Source organism: Caenorhabditis briggsae (genome assembly GCF_000004555.2).
Source record: "Caenorhabditis briggsae complete genome, chrIII, whole genome shotgun sequence".
NCBI lineage: Eukaryota > Metazoa > Nematoda > Chromadorea > Rhabditida > Rhabditidae > Caenorhabditis > Caenorhabditis briggsae.
The window spans coordinates 368,328-395,684 of NC_013490.2; the positions used below are offsets into that span (position 1 = coordinate 368,328).

Here is a 27,357-nt window from a genome sequence, read left to right on the forward strand (position 1 = left end):
GTCTCCTCTCAATAACTAATAAAAAACCAAAACGTCACTTCTCATCCGTCTTCAAAACTCCCTCAAGGCCCTCCTCTCGAAGCTCCACCCTCTAGGCCACGCCCACATTCTCCAGCCTCCCCCAGCTTCTTGTTCTTCTTTCTTTCTTCTTGCTTGTTTCTCAGAAGATATTATTCTGAGACCAAGAATATTCTGCTGCTGCCGATCTACTTTTCTTTTACTGATCTACCAGAATCTCTGAAAATGTTGGGCGCACAAGCTTTACGGACTAAACAGGTTTGTTGACTTTGGGCTTTTTGTCTGAAAGTCGCGTTTTCTGAAGAAGCACGCGATTAGAAGTGGTCCTAATGGGTAAACAAATGGGGATAGACTATAAGGACGTTCACTAGAATGGCTTAAAGAATCGGAAAGCTAAAAATAGATTTTTTTAAAGGGGGACTCCGGTCAATTTTTTTATTGCAAAAAAAAAAATTCAAAAGAGGGATTGGCCGCCCGAGGNANNAAGGATTNNCANNGGAGAAACCTAGGCCACGCGAGCGGCGCGACCTTCTTACCGGACAATTTTCTCGGATATGTTTCGCTTTTATCTCCGACAGGTAAAAAACGTTAAAAAACACTGTCGGCCACTTGAAAATAATGCTCTCAGGCGCCGTGGCCTAGGCTTCTCACTGCGCGGGAATTCAAATCCTCGTCCCTCGGCGGCACCCTTTTTTTGAATTTTTTTCGTTTTCAACAGCGTTTTTCGGGGGTTTCGGATTTCTTTTCTTTTGAATTTTCGCAATAATATTAGGAAAATAGATAACTTTTAACACATTTTCATACAATAAAAATTTTCACATTTTCATACAATAAAAACTCATTAATCTTTAGTCGAATTTTTTTATTAAACAGAGAAAATGTTGAAAATCGGCCAAAACGATATAAAAATTAATTAAGAAGTACGGTATTAAAGGCGCATGGCTCTTTTTTGGCTGTTTCTCTTTTTTTTAAAGGAAAGTCAAATGCTACAAAAGAAAAGGAATGAATTTTTGATCTAGCTCCTAGTTCCTTATTAATTCCGTACCAGAACAGAACGCGGACAGAATCGAACTGTTACAAGTTCGAACTGGTAAGGAGTCGAACTGTCCCAAATTGGAACGCTGCCTGCAACAGAGCGCGCATGAAAGCACACACAAAACAGCGTTCCAATTTGGGGCAGTTCGACTCCTTACCAGTTCGAACTTGTAACAATTCGATTCTGTCCGCGTTCTGTTCTGGTACGTGTGCGAAAAAAAGGACTGTTCTGAATTGAATCAGTTCGATTTTAGGTCTGTTCGAATTTGAAAACGTTCGAATTCGTCGTACCCCCCACCACGCGGTAAGACTACAGTAATAAATGACCGCTTTTTGAAATTTTTAGTCAAATGCTACAAAAGAAAAGGAATGAATTTTTGATCTAGCTCCTAGTTCCTTATTTTTTCCGCTCCTTGAATTTCCCAATATTCTATCCACTTTTATGATCAAAAATTCAAATGTCAAATTTTCATCCAATTTCGTTCAAGAAGTACCCTCTAGAATATTCTATGACCCATTTGATTAGAAGCGGAAATTCTAGAAGACACTGACCCAGTTTTTTTCTATTTTTATCTTCCAAAAGAACCCCATCAAACATTCCCGAAGAGCCCAGAGGACGTTTGTCCAATTAATTTCTCTTTCTCCTCTTGGCCTCTTGGTCTCTCCGGGATCTTTTTATTTCTTGGGGATAAATTTTGCACAAAGGGAGAAGGAAGCGATATCAAAAAGTGTCAGGTGTCACACATACCTGAAACTTCTTCACACTTTTATACCTTGCATGATGGATTCTTTGCCTGCACGGATTTTATTGTCTGAGCAATTGTTCCAAAAGTTTTCGAGAAAAAGAAAAGATAGTGTGATCCCATACCACATGTTGTTATTGCATTATGTGGTGGTCTAGAGCTCTGCAGAAAGAAGATCTTCAGGTGTCTTTACGATTTGCTCCGTTGCATGAGGAACTAAAAGTATTTTTCAAAAAAAAAAGAAAGAAAGTTGACAGCTCGTAGCACATGGGAAAGTACAGATACACTTTTTTCGTGAAAAGTGGGATGACATAAGATAAATTTGAGGCTAGCTAGAACAACGAAAATTTGAAGCATTCAAGATTCAAGGTTCAAGAGCCGTAAAACCTGTAATAGAAGGGCGCCCAAGTTTGAGCTACGTTGTCTGACTTCCTAATCAAGATATCAAAAATGTGTCAATTGATAAAATGTTTGTGATAGTATGATAAGCACTTTATCAGTTGACAACTTTTGTATATCTATGACAGGGAATGAGATAAATTGGCTCAAAGTTAAGTGGTAGAAGGCTCTTGCAGGACCTGAAGAAGAAGCATGTTTGAAAACTCCAAAATTGTTTTTTTCGTCTGAAATTATATTATTTGTCTGTATTACCACGGTTTCGAAATGACTGGTTTCGAAGTGTCGCGGTTTCGAAGTGAAGCGGCGCCTGAAAATCCCAGAAAAAAATATAAAAAATTGTCTTGTCTTTGAATTCTGAAAAACTGATGAAGATCTGAAAAATTTCTCATAATTTTATTTTAGAAATATTCAACTTTCGCAACTTTCAAATTTCGTGCAATCTAGAAAGAAGAAAAATCCAATTGTTCTGTGATCTTTCTCCGTCCCTCCCCCAAAAATAAAATGATCCTCCGCGTCACTGAGTTCTCTCAATAAAAAACAGGAAGCGATCCGGAAGGACGGCAATGTTCTTTGAGTTGTCCCTTACTACTACAAATCTTCGCAAATTTTTTTCCCTTCCAAAAAGTGACGTGCTTTTTAGAACTTCTTTTTAGAACTCCCAAAAAAAGCACTTTCAAAAATCCCCTAGTATCCTTATTTATGACCCCGATTATCCTAAAGCTTTCGTCCCCAATTTTTTTGGGCTTCCAGAACCTTCCTCTAGCTTTTTTGATCTACCCCATAAAAGTTGATGAATGAGTGAGAAGAAGAAAAGTCAGAAGACGTTGGGATTCTGGAGAATGACAAAAATGACAAAATGAGAAAACAGAAACATAAAAAGGGAATATAAAAAATTAAACATATGATGTTTCTTATTTTTACAGAAAGCCGAACGGAAGGAAAAAGAAAAACGCCATCGGGAACGACTTCGTAGTATTGAGATGCAACGGAATCAGATGCATCGTAACGCATGGTTAGTCAGTAGTCGTGGGAAATGGTCATCGCTTTGAATGACTCTAATAGAAGGGCTCCTCAATGCCTTAAGGACGGCTATTTAATAAAATTCTGCGGTAAAGTAAGAAATATGTAGAAGGCCCCCCCCCCCTAACTTTTACTTTGATTTTGTCCTAATTTCAATTGGTTCTTGTGGAAAATAGAAAAAAGTTGTCATCCTGATAATTAGTTTAACATAATATCATAAACATTCAATCAGTTGACATAGTCTTGGTATCTTGCATAGGAATCGAGACAATTGAGGCCAAGCTTTTATGTACAGTACTCTAGAACTCCACTAGCTTTTCTCCATTTCCGCGCCCCCTTTTTTAACTCGAAGATTTATTACAAACTTCCTTTTTTTTTAACTCGACCGAACTTAGATCTATTTGAGTGCATACAAGTTCTCCCAACTTCCCCATTTCTACTCAATATCGGACCCATGACAGGCGGCCGGATTTTCTGTCCCCAGAGATTTTTGGAATTTTTTCTCGCGCCAACTCCAGAATCCTATCGTCAGCTCCCGAAAAGAGTTGGAGCATTTATCAAAAAAAAATTTTCGCGTCCCAGCTTCCTCTCTCTGTGAACATGGGGCAATTTTTTTTTTTCGCCCAATATTGTCTCTGTAAAACATCAAAACTTTTCCTTTTTCTTCTGAAGGCGATGGCGGTGGTGGTGTCTTGTCTTCTCCACAACGTCTTCAGGGAATTCTGTAGAAGTGAAAATTTTCATCTTCTTTTTCTTTTTGTCTTTTTTTTGTAGAAACAGAAGAAAAAACGAAGAGTGTCTTTTTTTAGACTCGACTTTCGGATTTACATGGACTTCATAGACCACTGACAAGATATGTGAAGAGAGTGAATTGGGAGGAAGAAAATTTTGGGGATTAGAAATTTCTGGAAAAATTTAGAATCCTATAATGAGAAGTGGGACCTCAGGCAGGCCGTTGGCGGGACGTTGGCGGGACGTTGGCGGGACGTTGGCGGGACGTTGGCGGGCCTTTGGCGGCCGGTTGGCGCGTGCCATAAAATGTACCGCGTTTAGATTAAACGGGGTTTTAGCGGATTTTTTTGGCTAGTATCACACCAGATTTCAAAAAAATCACTTTGTGAATGCAAGAATAATACGGGGGATTTTCAAAATTCATCTAGATACAACGCAAACTGGCTTTGGGCGGGCTTCTGGCGGGCCAAAAGCTGGCGGCTGAATGGCGGCTGGTCGGCACCTGCTAGGAATTTTTCAGCTAGTATCATACTAGATTTCAGCTTAATCATTTTGTGAATGCAAGAATGATAGGTGGAATTTCCGAAACTCACCTAGATACAGCGCTGGCGTGCCAGGGAATACACCGCCTCTAGACCAAATGGTTTTCTTATGAATTCATATATTACTATCAAAATAGATTTAAATTTTATCATTCTGGGCTTCCGGATGTCATGATGTCCGCACATTTCAACACTGAACTTCCAAATCGATAAACCCAGACTTTGATCTGTCACTGACATTTCCTTTTTACTGCTCTAACAATAAGGAAAAAAGAAAGAACAAAACGAATTTGATGTGCACTTGACACCAATTTCCTTCTCCAATTTTGAAGACTCGGGACCAATGGTCGATTGTCTTCTCCTTCTTTTTTTTCGTGTTGCAAAAAAAGAGAAAAATGGGAAATATTTGTAAACCCACAGTTTCTTCTCTTTGAAGTAGGAAGTGAAAATAAAGGATGAATAGGTCATGTGGGGACTTATGAGAAGTGCTTTCTGCAAAAAAACTCAATGTAGTGTTGGGACATCTGGATGAATAAAGGTACGGATAGAAGATTTGATGGAACATCTTGGGATTTCCTTGGACTAAAATTTTTGGGATTTAAAATTTTTGGAATTGTTTTAAAACATAGATGATCATTGGAGTTTCGAAATTCACCTAGATACAGAGACTGGCGAGCCACGGGCGAATGAATGGCTGCCGGTTGGCGGTCGGTTGGTTTGAGTGGTTTTATAATGGATTTTTTGGGCAGATCCGGGTGTCCCGATTTCCAAATTGGAGATCAAAACCAAACTTAAAAGATAGGTCAAATTTTCTCATTGCGCTGTTATCGATATTTTCCAGCCTTAAAGGAACACTTCTCTTATCATACTTGATCAACTCGGTTAAGTCCCAAATGTTGTTATTTTTAACCAGAATCTGAGACAGAACATATCAGGTGTCAACAATCTTCTCTTCTTCCACCCAGTGTGCTTTTTTCTTTTGTTTCCGTTGTGGCTGCCCGTTAGTTTCTTCTGAATGGACGTCCTTTATCGAGGGGCGGAAAACAGAAACAAGACAGATTTTTTAGAGGGAAAAGGGGAAAAACAACGGGGGATTTTCTAGAAATATGGCTGTTTTTGGGATAGGTTTCGAAGTGTTTGATCTTGTACTCTAAAAAACTGAAAAACTGGGCTCAAAATGGGCCGTGAACATGCTTGAAGGAGGCAAGTCAGAAAAAAATTTCTAGATCTTTTGCCTAGAGAACCTTCATGAAGAAGTCATGAGGAACAGATCAGGGGTACAGTGCCGGACCTATGGACGGACCACAGAATCTATAGACATCATGACTGACGGACATCTGGGACTGTTGTATTGTATGATAAGCACAAACTTTAAAAAGTTTGAACTATAATTTCCAGGTCTCCATTGACCTCTTTTTTTTATTCGTCATTTTCTCCATTACTTCCTCATAATTCCCTTGTCTGAACCCTGATCGCTGTGAACACGTAGAAAAAAGTGTCTCCTAAAAATAGGCATACAAAAGGCGGAAATCCCAAATAAATTTGTCAAAAAAGGCAACGGATGGCGGGAACTCTTTATTCGTCGGGTGACACTAAAAATTGTTGCTGCTACAACACAGTGTCAACATATTTTCTCAGGAGATCTTTGAGCTCTTCGGGCCCTCTTTATTTTATCTTTTTCTTTTTTTTTTGCTTGTCTCCTTATTTTCTACATGAGAGATAAAGAGTCATGCTTTTTTGTCTCTCTAGTCATAGAACAAGACAAAAACTCGAGAAAAAACCAAATTCAATATTTTTGGGTGAGAGTAGTGTGCTAGACTCAATTCCCTTATGGAAATTGTGATCTTTTTGGTTTTCTGGGTGGGATGGAGGCTGACAGAATTTCAGTGGAAATTTGAAAACTCGTTGTAAATGAAAAAAGAGAAACTAGGGGAAGTACCGTGAACACTCTAAATGAAAGATACCCTATAATTGCACTTTGAGCCAATTTATCTCAGTTCCCGTAAATGATATCAAAAAGTGGTTGATTAACAAAATGTTCTAGATACTAAAATAAACATTTTGACAGTTGACCATTTTTAGATATCTGCTACAGTAATCGATATAAAAGTGCAAGTATAGGGTGGCCTTCTATTAGAGTGTTTACAATAAAAAACGCAATAAAAAAACAATTTAAAATAACTAGAGCTTCGGTTTGGTTTGTATTTAAAAATTCTAAAACTTCTAAAAACTCAAGTTTTCAGCGAAGATGCGGCCGCCCAATTCATGGAGATCACCGCCAATCCACCGTTGAAAGTTCGTTCGATGAGTCTGAGTAAAAGTGGTGACGAATTGCTTATTGTGAGCGCTTTCTGTTCTTTTTTAATAGTGTTTTCCGATTTCTATGTTAGACTCTTTCCCCTTTTTTTCTTGAATTTTCAATATACTCCCCCTTAGTTTAGCTCAGTGCCATCTTAAAAACCGCCCATTCTTCTCTAGGTCACCACAAAGCATCGTCACTCTGTTCATTCCGGCACAGTACCACATTTGCAAGTTCGTATGACTCATCGGAACAGTAGCTCGAATGGGAGCACTGATCGATTTGAGTTGGAACCAGTGGTAAGGCTTTTTGAATAGGAGACCATCCAAACCGTAAACTTTGAGCTCAATTATCTCGACTCCTATGAAAGATATCAAAAATGTGTCAACTGATAAATTATTTATCATAACATCACCAATATTGTATCAGTTAACAAAATTTTGATATCGTCCACAGGAAGCGAGAAAAGTGAGCTCAAAGTTAATGTGGGCTTCTGTTAGAGGGATTACGGGGTATCCTCCAAATCTAAAAATTTTAGGAGCCAACCTCTGGTGGACCACAACGAAGCACGTCCAGTGACTACTGTAAAGTGGATAAGAAGAATTCAATATCTGGTACCACACGCCTCTTAAAATGGTTGGGGATTTCGGACAAGCAGACATCGGAACCGACGGAGCAGCCCGCAAAGAAGCCAATGTCCAAGCGCCGGATGTCTACATTTACCTAATTTGATTTTTGAAATATTTTTCAAATTTCTATAAACTTCTCATTTGCTTTAACTACAGTATTCCCCTCTTTTTTCAAATTCTTCTCCATTTCTTCTCCTGGTGGTCTCATAAATATACTTTTCCTTGTTCTCTCCCTCTGAAAAATCCAAACCTGACATTTTTCCTCCTCCCCCATCTTTCTTTTTCTCTTCTGAAAAATTTCTGTGGCTTGAAATACAAATTTTTATTTTTGAAAAATTTACGAAAATTCTATTTATGCTCGCCTGTAACATTTGCATTGTTAATTAAATTAGTAGTATGCCATGTTTGGGGAAGTGTCTAATTATGACACCTAGAGGCTAATTGACGTTTTCTGCCCGTTCTGAAAATATGTTTAGACACTTTCCAAAATGAGCATACTCCTAATAAAAGATTTTATTGAGAAATGAATAAAAGAACTTCTATGAAGAATATGAGTTTTTTGAATACACTACACTTCAACTTCAAACTTAATTATCTCGGTTGCTATAAGAGATATCAAAAAGTGATAAACTGATGAAATGTCTATCATAGCATTAGTAACAATTTATCAGTTGATTACTTTCTGATAATGTTCACAGGAAACGAGATAAATTGATTCAAAGTTGAGAAGGCAACTCTTTCCAGCTGAGCTACGCGGCGGCTGCAGAACCTTTCAACTTTGACCCAATTTATCTAAGTTCCTGTGAGAAATATCCAAAAGTGGTGAACTGACAAAATGTTTATCATAAAATTGGTTACATTTTATCAGTTGACCACTTTTTGATATTTTTCACAGGAACCGAAATAATAGAGTTCAAAGTGCAATTATATTATTTATGCAATTTGGGGATCAGGAATTTTCAGTCTCGCTGAAAAGTGAGTCATCTCCCTCAACAATTCTTACTGTAAACCATGACTGACAAAAAGACCCTACACTTGATATTATGACTATTATTCTTCACCTTGTCTTCTTTTGTTTCATTTCCTCTCTCCAGTTACGTAATCTTGATTGCGTAGTCATCCTCCTCATCGTCGCAATCGCTTTTTCGTTCGAAAACGCAAAATATATACAGATAGAGAAAAAGAAAATGAATATATCGCGCAACACCATGAAGCAAACGAGCTTCTCTTATTCAGAATAACCCGTTTCTAGCCCTTCTGGCGTCTCTCTTCCAATCAACACTATTTCGCCAATATTGCTTACCAGAACTTTCGGTTTTTGTTTCGCGCCCTTGGAGAGATTGGATGGAAAGGGGTGGCAAAGAAGAAGAAGCAGAAGCAGAAGCGAAAAAATTTCATTCTGTTTAGAACAAAATCACGATGAAACGATTCGGATTAATTGCAGTCTTGGTGGCCACTGTTTTTGCCCAGAATGGTAGGATTTTAGCTTAAAAGGTTTTAATTGAAAGTGTAATTTCAGATTCGTTTGATTTGGTTGACGCAGATAATGATGGAAAGTTGTCAGAGAAGGAATTGAGCATTTTTATGAGGAAGAGAGGGCGTCCAGATGGGAAAGGTAACTATTGCTTTGACCTAAATTAGCTGAGCTCCAAAAATGATAAGTTTAAAAACTTGAATTTGGGTCTTGGTTTTTTCATTTCTTCTGGGAACCTATATATTAAGAGTCAACGTCTTTAATATGAGAGATATCCTTTAATTTTCATTAATGTAGCATTACCTCTAATAGAAGTTGAGCTCAAATTTTACGGTTTTCATTTCAAAATACCCGAAAATTTAATTGAATCTTTTTTCTACTTTCCTGTAAGCTAACAATTTTTAGGTTTTATTTTTTCGATGTTCTTTCTCAAGGTATTTTTGAATTTCTATGGGATTCTTGTCTAGTGTGCGGTGGAGCGAGGAATCCATCATGATATTTTGATTACTTGATTAACTGAATTTCCTATTTCTCAAATATCTCTCTTGTGCTTCCAAGGTCATCAGTTGACTTGACTTTTTATAGTTCCAGTTTCTTTATAGTATTACTCACCCCCCTCTCTCTCTCTCTCTCTCTCTCTTTCCTCAAGTGTAATAGTAGTAGACGAGATGACTAGGTATCCAGTTAGTATACCAAAGCATCAGAAATCGAACTATACTTATTCCAGAATACTTCCAACGCTTTGATCTGGATCGTAATGGCCACCTCGACATCTCCGAATTCGTTCCACTAGTCTACGAAATGAGCCGCCGGCCAGTGGATATGGATTATCAGTTCTTCAAGAAAATGGATTTGAATGATGACGGAATTGTGGATAAATTGGAAGTGGAGAAGATTAGAAAAGATAATAACGATAGAATTATTGATGGTATTTTGTCGATTGCTGATGTTAACCTAGACGGTCAATTGACTTATGAGGAGTTCAAGAGCCATCTGTCCCAGGGATCGAAGTTGAACGCTGCCGATGAGCAGAGAAACCATGCACTTCAATTGTTGTCTTTCATTGATTCAAATGGAGATAACAGATTGGATCAGTTGGAGTTGTATAACTTCTCTCAGAAAACTTCAACCAATAAGGTAAGGGCCGGGAAATTTGGCCGGGGTGCTACTTTGGTATCTACCGTGTTTCCTGTAATAGAAGTCTCCCAAAGCATTAACTTTAAGCTGATTTATCTCGATTCCTGTGAATGATATCAGCAGTTTTACCACTTATGAAATATTGGTGCTTTTATGATGAATAGTTTATTAGTTGACAAATTCCTGATTTTTTTACAGGAACCGAGATAATTGAGCTCAAAGATGAAGGTTTGGGCGGGCACCTATTAGAGGAAATACTGTAATTACTCTGCAACCCAATATGATAAAAAGTTTAAACTTAAAACCAGTTCCAGGTCACTAAATCCGATGTCCAACAAATTTTCGCTATGCTCGACAAAAACCAAGACGGATACTTGACAGAAAACGAGTTGGTCCACCTCGCTCAACAATTCTCAACGATTGGAAATGTCCGCTCCACAATTCCAAAGGTCTAGGCTCCTCCCAAAGATATTATTTTTGTATATGTGTTAAAAAAGAAAATATAAGAAAAATTTACAAAATTAAATAAATATGAGTTAAATAATACTCCTATCTGAATTGCAATCTACCAAACCATCTGAAAATCCTACGCCAGGTGAAAGACAAAATGATAATTATGGAGATTCGAAGAAATCGGAAAAACGATTGAAACCATGTGTTTCGACGCTGTAAATAAGGCTATCATGTTTAGCAATAGAGCACAATTGCTTACCTTATGCATTCGATTTAACAAATGCATGATGACCTTCAATTGAAGAGCATTCGTCGCTTCTACGCTATTCAATTGCCTAGAAATTTCCATTAACTGCTCGTTGAGCTGCATTAGCAGAGGATAGTGAGCCATTTCTTGGAACTGGGAAAATCAGTTTAGGAAAGTCATGAGCATTGAACTTACCGCGAAATTCAAAACTTTCCAGTCACTGCTATGATCACTTCCCGAGTTGCTCCGTCGCTTCGATCCGGTGGCACGTCGGCTATGCATTTCTGCGGGTTCTGAAAGCAAACTTCGAGCTCAATTATCTCGGCACTTATTAGAGATATCAAAAATCTGTCAACTGATAAAATGTTGGTGATATTATGGTAAAGATTTTATTGCTTGACAAACTTTTTCTATCTTTCACAGTACCCGAGATAATTAAGCTCTAAGATGACAATATATATCTACCGTCAATACTTCTATACTTACGCAATTTTTCCAAACTCGAATGCTCACTGCTTGACTCGCGACTATAACATTTTGCCATCCTTTCTCGATTCGTTAATAACATTTTAGACACACTTTTCTTATTCTCCCTTCTCATTTTTGACGATGCCACCAGATGAGTTTTCAGCGAATTACACAGTTTTGCAAGTTCCTCTCCACTGGACACCGCGTCTTCGTAGTCGGATGCAACTAGCACTTCCTGGAAAAAACTTGAAAATTCAAAATTTAAAAAAAAAACACTAACCGGAATGTGCTCAGAAGTGGGTCGGTTTGTTGAAGCCATTTCCCCGTTTTCTGTAAATGTAAAAACTGCAATCCGGCAGAACAAGACAATGTTGGTGATAAGCTGATAAAAAATTTATTGATGAGTTGATAATACTGGGTAAGGAAAAAAAGTTGGTGTTTGAAAAAAAAGAAAAATGGTCGTTCAAGAAGCGGAATACTTTGACCCTGAATTTTTTCAAAGTTGTAGCCTACTAGTCATTTTAAATAGTGCCAAAAAATCTTTGAGCCAATTTATCTCGGTTTCTGTCGAAGATATAAAAAAGATGTCAACTGATTAACTGTTTATCATAATGTCAGGAGTATTTTATTAGTTGACCAATTTGTTATATCTTGTATAGGAAACGAGATATATCAGCTCAAACTTGACAGGGTGGAGGGGCCTTCCCTCTCAAAGTGACGTCATTTTAAATTTTGAAAAAAAGAGCTTCAGAAAATGAAAATTTTCAAATACTCAAACTGAAAAAAAGGAGTGCTGGTAGATAGAAAAAGTAAAAAATTGTTCAACCAAAAACACAGAAAGTCTCCTGATGTATCAGAATGTAGTCTCTTATCATTGCATTCTTCTCTGTCCTCTGGTTTTCTACATGTCTGACGTCTCTCCCTCTCTCACTCTTTTTTTATTTTACACTCTCTGATTAAATCAATTTAATTACTAAAAGAAAAATTTTTAAAGCATTATAATTTTTTATGTTGAAGTGTTTTCTTTTTCAAGACAATACAGAATGCCAAAAACCCATGACAACATCCCAAAGTTTCAATTTTCTGATTTTTTTTCGATTTGTTCAAAATCTTATATAATTCGTTCGTTCATAAATTAATAATTCATAATATGATGCATTTTTGACAAAATATGCCAAGTTGCTTCATCTTTTCAAACTTCCCTCCACTTTTAGCGCCGCGGGGACTAGTTTTCCCCCCTCCGCGGCCACTGGTCTCACAGCGAGATGACGTGTAGTTATGTGCTGGCTTCACTGATTTTTATCGTTTTTCTTCCGTTTTTAACCGAATTTTGCCAATTTTTTTCAAATTTTTATCAAAAATCGAATTCTCGAGCAAAAATAACATTAAGTTAATGTTAATTATCGAATTTTTGAGTGTAAAAAACTCCAAAAATCGATTTTTCGGGAATTAGTCGGTTTTCACAATTTTCCGGTTGAATAATAATTAAAAAGGCATTCAAAATCCAGAATAGTTGAAAGAAAAATTAAATTCATCGTTTTGGCTTTTTCCTTCATCAATTTGTTTTCATCCGTTTAAAAATTAGATTTTCAGTGAAAAACCTTCGCAAAAATGGTGTTGATCGCGGCGTGCATCTTCGCAAAATCTGGAAAAGCCCTAGTGGCTCGTCAATTCGTCAATGATATGACTCGTGCTCGTCTCGAGGGTCTTCTCGATGCATTCCCAAAGCTCATAGGAAATGAGAAGGAAGCTGGTAAGGATTAAATTGATTTAAAAAAAAATAAATATCTTTCCAGCCACCCGTCAGCATACATTTGTCGAGACCGACAGCGTTCGCTATGTCTACCACCCACTGGACAACATCTATGTGGTTCTTGTGACCACAAAGAACTCGAACATTCTGGAAGATCTCGAAACCCTTCGCCTCTTCTCTCGTGTCATTCCAGAATACTGCCGTTCGAATGACGAGAAGGAAATTCTCGCTCACGACTTCGACCTAATTTTTGCATTCGATGAAGTAGTCACTCTTGGATATCGTGAGAGCGTGAATCTCGCTCAGATTCGTACTTTCACTGAAATGGATTCTCACGAGGAGCGTGTCTTCATGCAAATCAAGGAAGCACAGGAGAAGGCTGCCAAACAGGCGATGGCTGAGAAGGCCAAGGAATTGAAGAGAGCTCAGAAGGAGGCGTTGAGCAGAGGACTCAAACCAAGCTATCAGTCCAGCACTGGAATTTCCTCTTCTACTCCATCAGCTGCTGCAGTTTCTGAGCCAGTGGCTCCAAGACCTGCTGCTCCGAAGGGACCAATCGGAGGTGGAAAGGCGTTGAAGTTGGGAGGAAAAACAACAAATGAGGACGATTTCTTGAACACTTTGAGGCAACAGGGACAGAGTATTGCGCCTGTTGAGAAGGCTAGTCTTTCAGGTGAGATTACATAAAAATATGTCGGGAAATTAATATTCGATTTTTTCCAGGTGGTCCATCTTCTCTCACCGCTCCAGTCTCCTCGGCGCCACGTGTCAAGCGAGAAGCTGTTCACGTTCGTACTGACGAGAAGATCAACGCTCGTGTTAGTCGTGATGGAGGCCTCGAATCCGGAGAAGTCGTCGCCACAGTGTCTCTATCTGTTGCCACTCCAGATCTCAATAACGTGGCGATCCAGATGAGCGATGCAGCGACAATCTCAGGCGTTCAACTGCAAGTGCATCCGAATCTTGATAAGAAGGAGTGGCAGACATCGTCGATTCTCAAGGTGAAACCGAATGGAAAGCCATATCCAGTGAACTCGGATGTGGGAATTCTCAAGTGGAAGCAAGTTTTAGCAGAGGAGGATCAGTTGCCTATTTCATGTAAGTTGGTTTATCAAATGGCTTTGACAATTGAAAGTGCCAAAGAAGAACCAGCTCAGAATAAAAAAAAACTCCCCATTTACAGTGAACTGCTGGCCACAAGAATCGTCTGACGGAGTGCAAGTCAATATCGAATACACACTTCAACGTGAGGATATCACACTTCAGAACGTCAGAATCGTAATTCCACTTCCGTGAGTTATTAGAAATCTAGCCAAAACGATAAGCCAAATGTTTTCCAGAACCGCTACCTCTCCAATCGTTGGCGAATGCGAAGGGGCTTATGAATACATGAAAACAAAGAACGTCATCGTATGGTCGATGCCAGTGATCGACACCTCCAACCCATCTGGATCCCTCGAATTCTCCGTACCCAACGGACATGCTGACCACTTCTTCCCAGTCTCCGTCGCATTTTCCTCCCAAAACCTCTTTGTTCCAATCACTGTACAAGAGGTATCAAGCGGATCTGGTCCAGTTGTCTACTCGTTGGAAACCAATTTCAACTCGGATCACTTTGAAATTGTCTAAATTCATCTGTATTGCCTCCACAGTTTTCAGAACACCTTTTATTTTCTGTGATTTTCGCTGCTGCATAAGTGTATTTATTAACCTTCCCATTATTTATTTGCCACCACCCCAATTATAGTGTTTTCTTGCTGGTTTTTTTTCTCATTGGGCACTCGTTTGTATTATGAACATCCTAGTTTTTTTCTCTGTATCACAAACACTTCATTGAATGTAAAATCATCACATTCTGAAAACAAATGTGCTGGTGGAACAGATCCAGCACATCGATAGGTACAAAACAACGAATACTAGTGCCATCTGGAAGTAAGGAAAGTTCCAGAAGAAGTCGGGAGAGAAGATCATGTATACGGTTGTTGCTAATCCTTCCTTGCCATTTCAACCAGCCTTCTCCTGATTCCATATTTTGAAAAACGAGTTTCAATAAAACAAACATAGAAGCAGAGATTCTAGACAACCAAAATCCATTTGTTGGTAGATTTGTCAATTCCAAGTTCTGAAAGATTTTACTGTTTTTCTGTGGTTAAGGATTTCCAACCTCTTCTTTTAAAAGCGCAAATAGAATATGAGCAATAGTCGAAGGTACTGAATTTTTCAGCGAATCCACTGTTGAAAAGCCTTCAAATAGATCGGCGGAGGAATTCTAAAATTATCTTATAAATTTTTTTTTTGAAAATAATTTTTTTAACTTACCTGATTGCTCAAAAGAGCCTGTAAAGCGATTGGTTCTATGAATAAAGAATCCTTGCTTTCCAATTTTATATCACTGGTGACAAGCATTTTCGATTGACCCAGAATTTGGTCCATTATCCATTCAGGGTCGAAATTATCCTTTGGAAATAAATTTGCCTGAACTTAATAGATTTTTATAGACAATCCCAATTTTCAAGTCTTACTGAATTGATATAATTTTGAATGGCAAACGTTTGATTTTCCAGTGTATTCCTTCGTATCAAATCGTGACCGTATAGGCTTAGCCAAGGACTGGTACCCGAGGGAAACATCTTTTTGAGGTTTTTAGGAATTCTGAAATAAATAGAAATTTGGAAAACTTTAATTTTCTTGAACAGAAGTTCTACAGGACCACTCAACCCTCCAACTTTGAGCCCATATATCTCGGTTCCTGAGAAATATATGGAAAAGTGAGTAACTGAGAAAATACTTTTGACATTATGATAAAAATTTTATCAGTTGACCACTTTTTGATATCTTTTACAGAAATTGAGATAAATTGGGGTCGTTCAGCCGACTTTCTAACTTTGAACCCATATATCTCGGATCCTGTCAAAGATAAAGAAAATTTGTCAACCAATAAAATGCTTGTCATAATATCAGCAACATTAAATCAGTTGACTACTTTTTAATATTTTTTTGAAGGAACTGCGATAAATCGGGTTAAAGCTAAAAGGTCGGCAGCCAACCTTGTAGCTCTGCTGACTGTCCAACTTTGAGCCCATATATCGCGGTTCCTGCAAGAGATTTCAAAAAGTGGTCGAATAATAAAATGTTTATCATAATATCAAAAATATTTTATATGTTGACCTTTTTTTACTATCTTATAAAGGAACCGAGATAAATCAGGTTACAGTGAATAGGTCGACAGCCGACCGTGAAGCTCATAGTCAGCTGATCCTCCAACTTTGGACCCAAATATCTCCATTTCTGTGAAAGATATAATAAAGTGGTCAACTGATAAAATTTTTATCAACATGTCAGCAACATTTTCTTAGTTAACTACTTTTTGATATCTATTAAAGGAACCGGGATAAATTAGCTCAAGGTTGAAATTAAATAAACTCACTTCTCCTCAAAGACATAGCTCTTCATCTGCTCCATAAACCTTTTCCTATTCTTCCATGATAACTTTTGATTTCCATGTTCATTTTCAAAGGTTTTTACATGCAAATCCATTCTTGAAACTTGCCGGATTATGAAAAATTCGTCACATAAAACTAGCAAATCCATTGGTAAAGGGAGATGTCCTCCGAAACCATTGCAGATTAGATAACGCTGAAAATGTTGAGAAATTTGTACTTGGGGTTTGAAAAGTGGCTGGAAAAAACTTCAAAACGGGACCTTTATTTTTGTGGTGGACAACTTTTTAAAGATTTTTGAAATACGCGCCTTTAAAGAGGGCTGTATCTGCGCCACCACATAAATGTTTAAAGACGCATATCTCAAAAACACTTAAAATTAGAACAAAGTTTACAACTACAAAAGTTTAGCTCTAATTCGGTTTTCTACGCTCTGAAAGTTCGCAAATTCAGTCTGTGCTCACCTCTGAACTGCCTGGTCGACTTGCCATTGGCTTCACAACACGAATCTCCGAAAAGTTATCAGCTAACAAAAACATAACATCTTGAATCTGTTTTTCACAAAATCGATAAGTCTTCAGAATCAAAGAACCACCAGGTTTCAAGAGCAAAAGAGCTGCATTGACTTCAGCACGGATCAGAGGACCCACTATTTCTTCTATCTGTCCTTCTTTTCCCTGTGTATTGGTACTCCCATCCGCCGTTACCAAATCGAATGTCCCTTTAAGCCCCTTCTCTATCAAATAATCCTCTGTCAGCTTTGCCACATCACCATCATCACTCGGTCCAAAATACCAGTTCCTCTCATGACCTCGGATATGTGAATCGTCTATGAGCTTCTCAAAACAACTTCGATTTTCAAAATATGGGTTTAGTGTATTCGCGCCCCAATGCCATTCGGAGTGTTGGCTGGTGGTGCGGAGTCGGTGGACATAGATGGCGTCGAGGAAGTATCCGGGACCCTCGCATAGATGGAATGAGCTGAAAGTTGAGAATCAGGACAACTGTAGAATGGGGCAACTTACTTTAAATTATCCCATGGTAAATGATTCAAAAATCCTGATTCTAAAATTTCCAGCATTTTCAGGAATGCTTTATTCTTGCAAATGAAGTGGTTTCTGAGAAACAGTTATAAGTTTTTAAAAAGTACAGTTTTGGTCTCTCAGATTCACCTTAAAATATTCGGGCACCTCCAGTAATCATGCATCAAATCCGTGTGCTCATCGTATGATTTTGAGTTGTTGATAGATCGAATTTTTAGCTGAAAATCTATTTAGATAAGAAATTGAAGCCCTGTAAATCAAAAAAAAAAACTCACAGCTACTTCTTCCAGCCTCTTTGAATGGTTCTGAAACTCAAATGTGTCCAATTTTGAGTCCATTTTTTGATGGTCCAAGAAAGTGAACTGAAATTTTCAAAATTTATATTTTTAAAGTTAAAAAGTTTTCAAACTCACGACATGATTGTTATAATAGTTGTCCATTTCCTGATTGCTCATAAATTCAATTGGGTTTGCATCCAATTTGGTATTTTCAGACATTTTCAAAAAAGAAATTAGTCCAAAAAAAAATTGACCAGAATATAGAAAAAAAAATCAATGACCCATTTTTTTCCCAGGAGCACAGAAGAAAGGGTTATTCTTGGGAGAAACCCTGGGTTCCTTGCAAGTGCGCTCTATTGGACACAGCGAGAGGGGAAATGCAAAAATAAGAATCATGAAAGGAGTAAAATGAAAAAGAAACAATTATTTCTTGCATTTTTGGAGAAACTGTTTTTTGGAATTGATTCTATCAATAAAAACGAAGAGTTTCAGTGTTATTATATTGTAAAACCTGTAGTAGAAGGTCCACTTAACTTTGAGTCAATTTATCTTGGCTCCTATCAAAGATTCTACAAAGCTGCCAACTAATAAATTGTTTATCATACTATCAGAAGCATTTTATCAGTTGACACATTTTTGACATCTTTTGTAGAAACCGAGATATATGTGCTCAAAGTTGTAAATGTTGGCGGGGCCTTCTATCAGAGGTTTTACGGTTTTTGAAAGTATCATAAATTTTTGAACCCCCTGAACCCCACCTGACCCTTCTGAATGTCATTAGTCTCTATTTCTGAAAGATTATCAGTACCAAAAATCACTGATATGAAATCAATATCCTATCATCTTCTTTTCTTGGCCTCCACTTTCATCTTATTGGCTTCGTTCGTTTTTTTCGTTTTGTTAAAAAATCAGAAAATATTTCCAGCATAACTTCAGAAATGACCAGTCGAAAAGTGATGAAAACTGCCTTTGAGCGGTGCCTTAAGGCTGTGAATCCCCGGGAAGCTGTTGAGAAGGTAACTAACGTTCTTAAAAATTTAATATTGCTCATATTAACCTTCAGGCCATCACCATTACCCCTACACATCTCAATTTTCTCAACCAATCCTCCGTTTTAAAATTGTCGGAGCTCTCCAAGATTATTATAATTTCCTTTGGAAAAGCGTCAATTCAAATGGCAATTGGAGCTCAGGATGTGCTTCAGAATATTGAGAAGGTTCAGAAGAAGACATTTGTGCAAGCACCGGAGCAGCAAAAGACGTCGGCTCTTTTGGAGACATTAAATTTTTCTGAAATTTTCTTTGGTGCTAAGAACAACCTGCCCGATCAAAATTCTGTCATTGGAACCAAAACTTTGATTCGGAAAATTCAAGAAGAGGACTCCGAATCCACCCTTTTCCTATTTCTAATTTCTGGAGGAGGATCTGCTCTTCTAGCGGCTCCCAGAGACTCAGTAACATTAGAAGACAAACTGAAGACCATCAAAACTATGCAAGCTCACGGAGCAACAATTCAGGAATTGAACATAGTTAGACAGAAGCTATCAGATGTGAAAGGAGGGAAGTTGTTGAGAAATATCCAAGTAGGTAGGCCAAGTAGGTTTGTCTGTTTTTCTGTGTGAATGTCATTTTTTCAGAAAGGCTTATCCCTTTCTCTTATCATTTCTGATGTGATTGGAAATCCAATTGAGTTGATTGCAAGTGGACCAACAGTCATTCCAACTTTAAAAACGAATATTTTGGAAATTCTGAATAATCTAAATATCCAGGGAACAGACTTACCAGAATCAGTGAGAAAAATTATCAAGAAAACGGAAGGTTAGGCAGGAACACATATCTAAGGGTTCGTCAAAAATCCAAATTTCAGACTCAATTCAACCTCCGAAATATGTCCAGAACCATATAATCTCTTCCAACGATTTCGCCCTTCGTGCCGCTTCTGAATCCCTCACGTCTTCTGGATTCAACACAACTATTGTTACTTCTTCTTTATCTGGAAACGCCGCAGAAATTGGGAGACATTTTGCAGATTTAATCACTGGGAAAACAAGAGATAATCCACTGCTAGGATCTAGTCAGACAAGAGATCTTAAATATCCAATTGCTCTTCTTTTTGGTGGTGAAACGACCGTACACTTGGCAAAGAATCCAGGAAAAGGAGGAAGGAACCAGGAGATGGTTTTGGCATGTTTGGACTCTTTGAAATCTCAAGATCCGAAATTCCAATTCACTTTCCTAAGTGCCGGAACCGATGGACAGGATGGTCCAACTGATGCAGCAGGTGCAATAATCTCCAATGAGGATCTTCTGAATCCCATGACATCTTTTTCTTCTGAATACTTGTCTCGGTCGGATTCCTATAGTTTCTGGAGTAAGTTCAACGAAGGAGCGAACCATTTGAAGACGGGACCTAGTGGAACTAATGTGATGGATATTCAGATTCTGTTGTTGAATGAGAAAAAATAAATAAAGATAGTTTTTCTTGTGTATAGGTTACAAAACTCTCAGAATTAGAGAAAATATTAAAACGAAGAGATATTGTAGTCCAGAGGCATCAGAAGTAGTTGTTTGAGGAGAGCTTTTTGTCACCGTCACTGGAGTATTAGATGCGGTGGTCTTTGGAGTGTTTGTTGTCACAGTCCCTGGAATATCAGAAGTCGTTGGTGGTGGACCACTCGTTGTCACAGACACTGGAGCATCAGAAGTCGTTGGCTGAGGAGAACCTGTTGTAGCAGTCACTGGAGGAACAGATGCGGTTGTTTGTGGAGAGCTTGTTGTCACCGTCACTGGAGTATTAGATGCGGTGGTCTTTGGAGTGTTTGTTGTCACAGTCCCTGGAATATCAGAAGTCGTTGGTGGTGGACCACTCGTTGTCACAGACACTGGAGCATCAGAAGTCGTTGGCTGAGGAGAACCTGTTGTAGCAGTCACTGGAGGAACAGATGCGGTTGTTTGTGGAGAGCTTGTTGTCACCGTCACTGGAGTATTAGAAGCAGTTGTTCCTGGAGTACCTGTTGTACCAGTCGCCACTGTAGTACTCCCATATTCCTTATCAAACGTCACTGGAGTACTATAATTCTGATTCTTCACATAGTTTTGGAACATTTGGAACGTCTCCTTTGGTTTTTGCTCAGTTGCGGCTGGGAAGTGACCACCACCTTTGATAGAGATCAATGTGATTCCATCGTACTCTGTGACCTGGCCAACAGCCATTGGAAGTTGCACTGGATCGTTCCAGTATGTCATTGGAGTTTTCAATGGGCGTTGTAGAGTTTTGTAAATGAATTGGGAGTTTTCGACATAGTTGCATAGGGTGTCAGCGTCTCCGTTGAACATAGCGACCTGAAATAGTTAACTGTTTTAACTTTGATGTTGTTACAATAAAATTGAAAACTTACATGTTTCTTCGCATTGATCACCGTATTGAAAAACGCCTTCATAGTTGGATACAGCGATATATAGTTCTTAGCGATCTCATTACTAAAAAAACCTTTTTCTGTAAATCAGTTCCTGTAACTCCAGATGTCCTGACTCACTTGCACATTTCATATTTTGGAATATAATCCGGAATACGTAACGCCTTTCTGACTTCTGCAGAGTTTAGATACGGGAAATGATCACTGTGTGAGGCACATACAGGCTGCCCTTGAATGTCATTCTAAAAAACGGACATCTAGACCCACAGACACACAGATGGACTTACAGATGGTGGGGTAAATTGTCTTGATGTGATCTTTTTCATCAAATGATTCCTCAAAATTTCCTTCTGTGGCTTCACCATCTCCTCGTGTGGTGGATACGGTAGATTGGGGTTCAAGTAACAAGCGAAATACAAAAAGTATGGATCATATCCGGTATAGTAGATGGAGTAGCTCAAATCGTTTACCTATAAAGGTGTTAGTTAGGTTTATCTGTTTATCCCGATGTCCGCTACCAAATCCGAGCAGTTGCTGGTTTGTTGAGAAATCGTGTAGTAGTCGCAGTCCATAGTTCCATTACAGCATTGTTGCACAACGTTTTGTACATTGCTTCAAGCAATTGAGATTAACAATAGAGCGAATATGCAGCATACCTCTCATCCATGACTGCATGGTAGTATTGATACATAATGTTGGTGTTGAAGTTGATTTGGTCATCCACACATCCATTTCCGACTAGCATGCCCTGAAAAATATGACACAAAAGATGAAGATTTTGTTATTCGGTAAGTCAGATTCTACCTTAAACTGAGGAAATGTGTCATTAGAATGTGTGATTTTTGCAGACAACATTGGTACATAAGTTCCACCATACGACTCTCCAGCAATGTACAAGTCATTGGTTTTGTATTCCGGGAAGCGCTAAAACAGTTAACTTTTCTAGATTCAACAACTCCTACGCTTACATCAAACCACATTTGGAGAGCCTCATAGTTGTCTTGAGCTACCTCATCATCAGTGAAAACCTTTTTGTCCGTTGTATTATAATAAGAGAATCCCACGCCAGCTGGTGCGTCCAAGTAGATAATATTGGCTATCCTATTCCAGGTCCATGGGTTGCGAACCACTTGTTCTCCATTGTTTCGTACACGGAATGGTCCCATTTCGATGAACAACCCCTCCATCGAAGCACATCCTGGACCACCATTAAGCCATAGAACCAAAGGAGCAGTGGCTGGGGAGTCTTCGGATTCAATGTACCTGGACGCCGGAAAATATGAAACTTCAACTAAAAGATTTCAAATTTACCAATAGAAAAGCTGCTTGGTAGCAGAAATTGGCAGGTAACCAGCATAATGTTTCGATCTCAAAGGTTCCGTGAGATTAGGAAGAGTCTGAAAATTTTGAGAAGATTTCAAACAAACCAACCCTCATGACTTACAGTAATCTCCTGATCGACTGGAGCAGCGTGAACACTAACAATAGTGACTAAAAAAGACACAAAAAGCAACAACATAGTCTATCAAAATTCTAACACATAAAAAAGCGCTAATGACAGAAAATTTAGTGTGTTATCAGTGTGGAGGAAAAGGTGCGATCATAAATGATTACTATTGATAACAGAGTAAAAAGAAAAGAGTATTTAGGTGTTAGGGGATAGATGATGAAATGAAAGAGGGGATTATAATAAGTTGAAAAACTGGAAATAGATTTTTTGAATACAAATTTCTGGAATGAGTTCCAGGTGATAGAATGTGATTGATAAAAAAAAACGAAATGCTTCGTTTTTGAACATCCGGCGTTCGAATACGAGTTCCTAGAAAAGGTGAGTGTATCGAAAAGGTCAACTACTAAGACCTGTACTGATTAGCCAGACTATAAAGCCTGTTGATCTCTCTTGAGGCTCAGTACTCGAAAGAGAAAGAGGATCTTTTACCAATGGGATCCTTTCAAAACCCATATGCTTCAGAGCATCGGAGACAACAACCGAGATTCAACAGTTCGAATCCAACCTCATCCACACGCCTGCTTCAGAGAATTGAAGATAACACTCGAGAACCAACAGTAACGCGCTCCGATCTGTGAGCAAATGGAGGTGTCCAATTGAGACTCAATATTGAATTTTTTCGACTCTCTTTTAGTTTTTTTTGTCGATACGTGCCCCTCGCCACTTGCGACTCCCCCAGAGCACCTCCAAAATAGTAGTGTTGTTCTATAAACCCATTTTTTTTCTCCCTCAACGTCATCAATACTCTTTCAACCTCATCTAATCTCCTGATGGGCGCTCCAAATATACCTCTCCTTATCAGAGACAACAACATCTTCTTCGTCTTCTCTGGTTCTCTTGCCTCTTTTCCAAGAAGAGCTCATTGTTGCGTTGCCACCCTTTGAGAACTCCAAATCCTTTTTCTCGCCACTAAATCCCCCCGACATCCATTCCATTCTCATGAAAATGTGCATCCTTCGAATGCCCAACTTGTGCGTTAAATATCTCCGATGGCATTCTTATGCTACCGTAATCCTAACCACCGTCTATGTCCTCTATTTGATTCTGAATACCATTGTCGCGGAAAACCTCACTTTGGCTGTTATCCTTTTTGGATCGATTCTCGTCGGTGGGATGATTTCCTATGGATTTCATCAATTGGTTTTGATCATCATGAAGTGCATCAGCGTGAGCACTGTCAAACAAGCTAAAGTTATTGTGTATATCGCTCTAATCAATAGCGCAATCTCTGGTTATGCACCGAGGGTGATTGTTTGTTTCGTTGGGTGGGATTTCAATGTGAGTAAAATACCAATACCCCAAAATCCCCAATTTTTAGAAAATGCTCTTCACTGTCTTCGGATCTCTTTACCTATCTGTCTTTTCAAAATTCCAATACTTCTCCTCAGTAGATTACAAGGTTAAGTATATCTCAAGACCACGATCCATAAGCATTCTCTTCGGAATCCACGTGGTTCTCCTTATCGCTTCTCTTAAAATCGGCATGTTACATCACGACGTCTGGGATACTGTAGCTATATGTGCTGTTCAAATTCTGTTCACCCCACTGTGCCTACTTTCTACTGTGGATCTGATGATGGTTGTGTTGGGAGCTGAAGAGGTTAGATTCTTTCCTAACTCGAGAAATTCGGTCCAACCAGCCAGCGGAGAAAATATTCAAGTCGTGGAGAGATCCAGGTAGGATTCTTGGAGTGTAAGAGCAACTGAAAAACTTTCAGTATCAATTGTCGGATATGTCGGTTGGAGTTCACATCTGAAAGATGTCCCCGAATGTTTCGTGAGTGCGGTCACAGTGTTTGTAATACCTGTGCAATTCGGTTTGTGGCCAAGCACTATGGTCGGTATGCAGAATGCCCGTTTTGTCATTGGATTACTGTAGTTAGAGGTATGTATGCCATTGAAAGAACTACCGTAAAACCTGTACTAGAAAAACCTTCTAACTTTAAACTTTGAATCAATTTATCTCGGCACCTGTCGAAAATATCAAATAGTGGTCAACTGACAAACTGTTTATCATAATACCACAAAAAGTTCATTAGTTGACCACTTTTTGATATCTTCCGCGGGAAGCGAGATATACTGGCTCAAAGTCAGCAGTTTGGCCGACTTCTATTAAAGGGAATACGGTATTCTTAATCATGTCTAACCGTTTTGGATGGAATTTGGCGGAAAACTTATCCACTATCAGAGTATAGCTCTATTTTTGTTTTATAAGTTCTAGAATAAAATTAATTTTTGTATTTTCAGGATCGATAGAAAACATGCCCAAAAACTACATGCTGATGGATCTTGTGGACGAAGTGAAGCAGAAATTTTAATTTTCATTTTTTAATGTACTTTTACATGTGTTTTCTCACTCTTTTCTTTGTACTTACAATTAGAGGATGGATGTACAACGATAAGATCAAATGGTCCTTCTTGCACTTATCTATCTGACCATCACCCTCTCTTTCTCGTTCTCTGTCTTCCTCTTCTCATTCAGGTTTTCCCTTACCCCGCAATTTTCTAATATTTCTCTCCATCTCAATTTTTATTCGTGATTAGAAAAAAACCGGTCGAACATGCCCAAAATCGACGCTATTCAATTCTCGTGCTATACAGAACTTTATCTATTCGTCTACCTTTTATTCCTTGCCACCTACGTCATCAACAATGTTTTATCCATCATATTTTTCCAATACACTACACATGACTGGTTACTACTGGCCGTAACCATACTGACGTGTTTACTGATACTCGGAGCTCTTTGCTTGCTGAAATTTTCAGTCGAATGGATAAACAAAACATGGAAAGTCGGCGAACTAGAAGCCAGGCGTAATCAGGTGCTGGTTGGATTAGGTGGTACGGCGCTCTGCGGGATTTTGCCCGGGGTTTTGGTACACTTTGTGGAAATTGAAGAATGGGTAACGGATTTTTTATTAAAACACCCCTTTAAAAGTTAAAACTTGAATGAAAAATAAAGCCCTCGAAGTCAACTTCCGGATACTTGAATTGTCAACGTTGCTTATTTTAGGTTACCGTAAAACCTGTACTAAAAGGGCCCCTGCTAAGTTGGAGCTAAGTTATCTTTGCTCCTATTCAAGATATCAAAAAAGGGCTAATAGACAAAATGTTTGTGACAGTATGATTAACAATTCATTAGTTGACAAGTTTTATATATCTTTGACAAAAACCGAGAAAAATTGGCTTCAAGTTGAAAGTTCGATGACCCTTCTATTAGAGGGTTTACGGTGTTTTTTGTTAATAATGTCTGATTGGTGTTAACATGTTTAAGTAACCAACATTTGTCAAAAGTTCAATTTTCCGTAATTTCAGACAGTATACTTCACCGTCATCGTCTTTACCACCACTGCAATTTTCTTCGGGATCCTCTATCTCCACACTCTGCCTCGAAACTGCAAATTCGTATACCGTATCCATGACAAAGTCTCCTGGGCTCTCATCATTGCTCATTCGATTATTCTTCTAATCACTATGATCCTAGGAATTGACCTACAGGATTGGCGCCGCTCAATTGTCATTATACTGTGCCATGTGTCATTTTCAGTAATGTGTGCTTCTAGTACAATTGAGATTGTGAAGGTTTTGAGAGGAGAATTCAGGATTCTGGAGGATGCTGATGATCCTGAACTGAGTGTTAAAATGGAAAAAGTACGAGTAATTGTTCATAAATCTGAGACGGATCCACAATTAATTGAGCCAAGGATCACAATGTTTAATTATTCGATTTAACAATTTCTAATGAAGTTAAACTTGTTCATTTTCATGTTGAATATCCAGCACAGCAAAGTTTTTGGGCAACGAGTCAATGGATCCTAAAACAAAAAGTTTTGATCTACACTCCAACCAATACCAACCCTCCACAATAGTTTCCTGTCTGCATGTGGGACACTGAATCTTATTCGTGTCTCCTTTGAGATTTCTAGCACATTGTTGGCATATTGTGTGTCCGCATTTGAGGATTCTTGGAATTTCTGTTTCACTAAACTTCTCAATGCATATTGGACATCCGGAGTGGGCAGGTTGTCTGACGAAGTGTTTCTATTACTATAAAACTAAAGGCATTCAACCGAGCTTACCTTTGGCCGCCTATTTGTAAAAGTTCTATATGTCTCGGTTGATACTTTTGCAATCCACCCCAATATCCGACCATAAGATCCAACAAACTCGCAGTGAAAAATGAATAATAGGATTGGAAGAATATAACTCCGAATTTCTTTTCGTATTCCAGCCCTTTGGTTATTCCAAGTACAAGTGCCAACCCATTTACCAAAATCCCAAAGAAAATGATACCAAACCTGCCTCGGTACTTCATTTGGTATATGCGAATATGTTTATGGACAATGGAATAGAGGAATGCAGAAATAACATTGAACGTGAAGAATATATAGAATAGAACCTGAAAAAAAACCGAACTTGCAAAAATCCGGGCACCGCTCGCTGTTTGTAGAGAAGCTGGTGTTTTTTGGATTTTGTTTTTTGGAAAATGTTAAAATTTTCACAAAACATCAAACAAAAACTACGGTCTACGATCTACTTTGACTAAGACTTTTACTCGACTACTTTGTTATTTTTTTTCTCGGCTGTCGACGCCAATACTTGCACAAGTATTTGATCACATTGTTCTATGTATTAGTTAAGAATTGTGGTAAGCTTCTCCTAAACTTGTGGGAGGCTTGGCCAAGTCTTGTATTCTGTTATTGTAACGACACAAGACTTGGC

The 27,357-nt window shown here is 38.5% G+C and overlaps 8 protein-coding genes across 8 annotated transcripts; 5 read left to right on the forward strand and 3 right to left on the reverse strand.

The window, feature by feature from the left end:
• Positions 1-243: 243 nt before the first annotated feature.
• CBG15200 lies at positions 244-7,515 on the forward strand (the record flags this gene model as incomplete). The annotated part of the gene is made up of 5 exons (XM_045243294.1): positions 244-276; positions 3,191-3,207; positions 6,733-6,829; positions 6,968-7,087; positions 7,327-7,515. The coding sequence occupies 5 exons, from the start codon at positions 244-246 to the stop codon at positions 7,513-7,515; spliced, it is 456 nt and encodes a 151-aa protein (XP_045095641.1).
• Positions 7,516-8,836: 1,321 nt separating this feature from the next.
• On the forward strand, positions 8,837-10,483 carry CBG15199 (the record flags this gene model as incomplete). Its single annotated transcript, XM_002642877.1, has 4 exons — positions 8,837-8,891; positions 8,937-9,032; positions 9,619-10,028; positions 10,343-10,483. The coding sequence occupies 4 exons, from the start codon at positions 8,837-8,839 to the stop codon at positions 10,481-10,483; spliced, it is 702 nt and encodes a 233-aa protein (XP_002642923.1).
• A 110-nt stretch (positions 10,484-10,593) lies between these two features.
• Positions 10,594-11,515, reverse strand: CBG15198 (the record flags this gene model as incomplete). The annotated part of the gene is made up of 5 exons (XM_045243295.1): positions 10,594-10,605; positions 10,741-10,881; positions 10,924-11,021; positions 11,215-11,431; positions 11,477-11,515. The coding sequence occupies 5 exons, from the start codon at positions 11,513-11,515 to the stop codon at positions 10,594-10,596; spliced, it is 507 nt and encodes a 168-aa protein (XP_045095642.1).
• A 1,292-nt stretch (positions 11,516-12,807) lies between these two features.
• CBG15197 lies at positions 12,808-14,578 on the forward strand (the record flags this gene model as incomplete). The annotated part of the gene is made up of 5 exons (XM_002642875.1): positions 12,808-12,949; positions 12,993-13,622; positions 13,673-14,047; positions 14,133-14,241; positions 14,290-14,578. 5 exons carry the CDS (start codon positions 12,808-12,810, stop codon positions 14,576-14,578), a joined length of 1,545 nt encoding a protein of 514 aa, XP_002642921.1.
• A 190-nt stretch (positions 14,579-14,768) lies between these two features.
• Positions 14,769-17,929, reverse strand: CBG15196 (the record flags this gene model as incomplete). Its single annotated transcript, XM_045243296.1, has 9 exons — positions 14,769-15,071; positions 15,269-15,424; positions 15,472-15,601; positions 16,377-16,585; positions 16,854-17,370; positions 17,415-17,507; positions 17,562-17,650; positions 17,708-17,794; positions 17,846-17,929. 9 exons carry the CDS (start codon positions 17,927-17,929, stop codon positions 14,769-14,771), a joined length of 1,668 nt encoding a protein of 555 aa, XP_045095643.1.
• Positions 17,930-18,648: 719 nt separating this feature from the next.
• Positions 18,649-20,175, forward strand: CBG15194 (the record flags this gene model as incomplete). The annotated part of the gene is made up of 4 exons (XM_002642872.2): positions 18,649-18,726; positions 18,774-19,292; positions 19,347-19,527; positions 19,577-20,175. The coding sequence occupies 4 exons, from the start codon at positions 18,649-18,651 to the stop codon at positions 20,173-20,175; spliced, it is 1,377 nt and encodes a 458-aa protein (XP_002642918.2).
• A 27-nt stretch (positions 20,176-20,202) lies between these two features.
• CBG15195 lies at positions 20,203-22,644 on the reverse strand (the record flags this gene model as incomplete). The annotated part of the gene is made up of 10 exons (XM_002642873.2): positions 20,203-21,051; positions 21,108-21,189; positions 21,246-21,367; positions 21,413-21,595; positions 21,644-21,737; positions 21,782-21,873; positions 21,930-22,049; positions 22,094-22,388; positions 22,437-22,522; positions 22,570-22,644. 10 exons carry the CDS (start codon positions 22,642-22,644, stop codon positions 20,203-20,205), a joined length of 1,998 nt encoding a protein of 665 aa, XP_002642919.2.
• A 936-nt stretch (positions 22,645-23,580) lies between these two features.
• CBG26084 lies at positions 23,581-24,953 on the forward strand (the record flags this gene model as incomplete). Its single annotated transcript, XM_045243297.1, has 4 exons — positions 23,581-23,913; positions 23,954-24,312; positions 24,354-24,520; positions 24,883-24,953. 4 exons carry the CDS (start codon positions 23,581-23,583, stop codon positions 24,951-24,953), a joined length of 930 nt encoding a protein of 309 aa, XP_045099634.1.
• Positions 24,954-27,357: the final 2,404 nt, after the last annotated feature.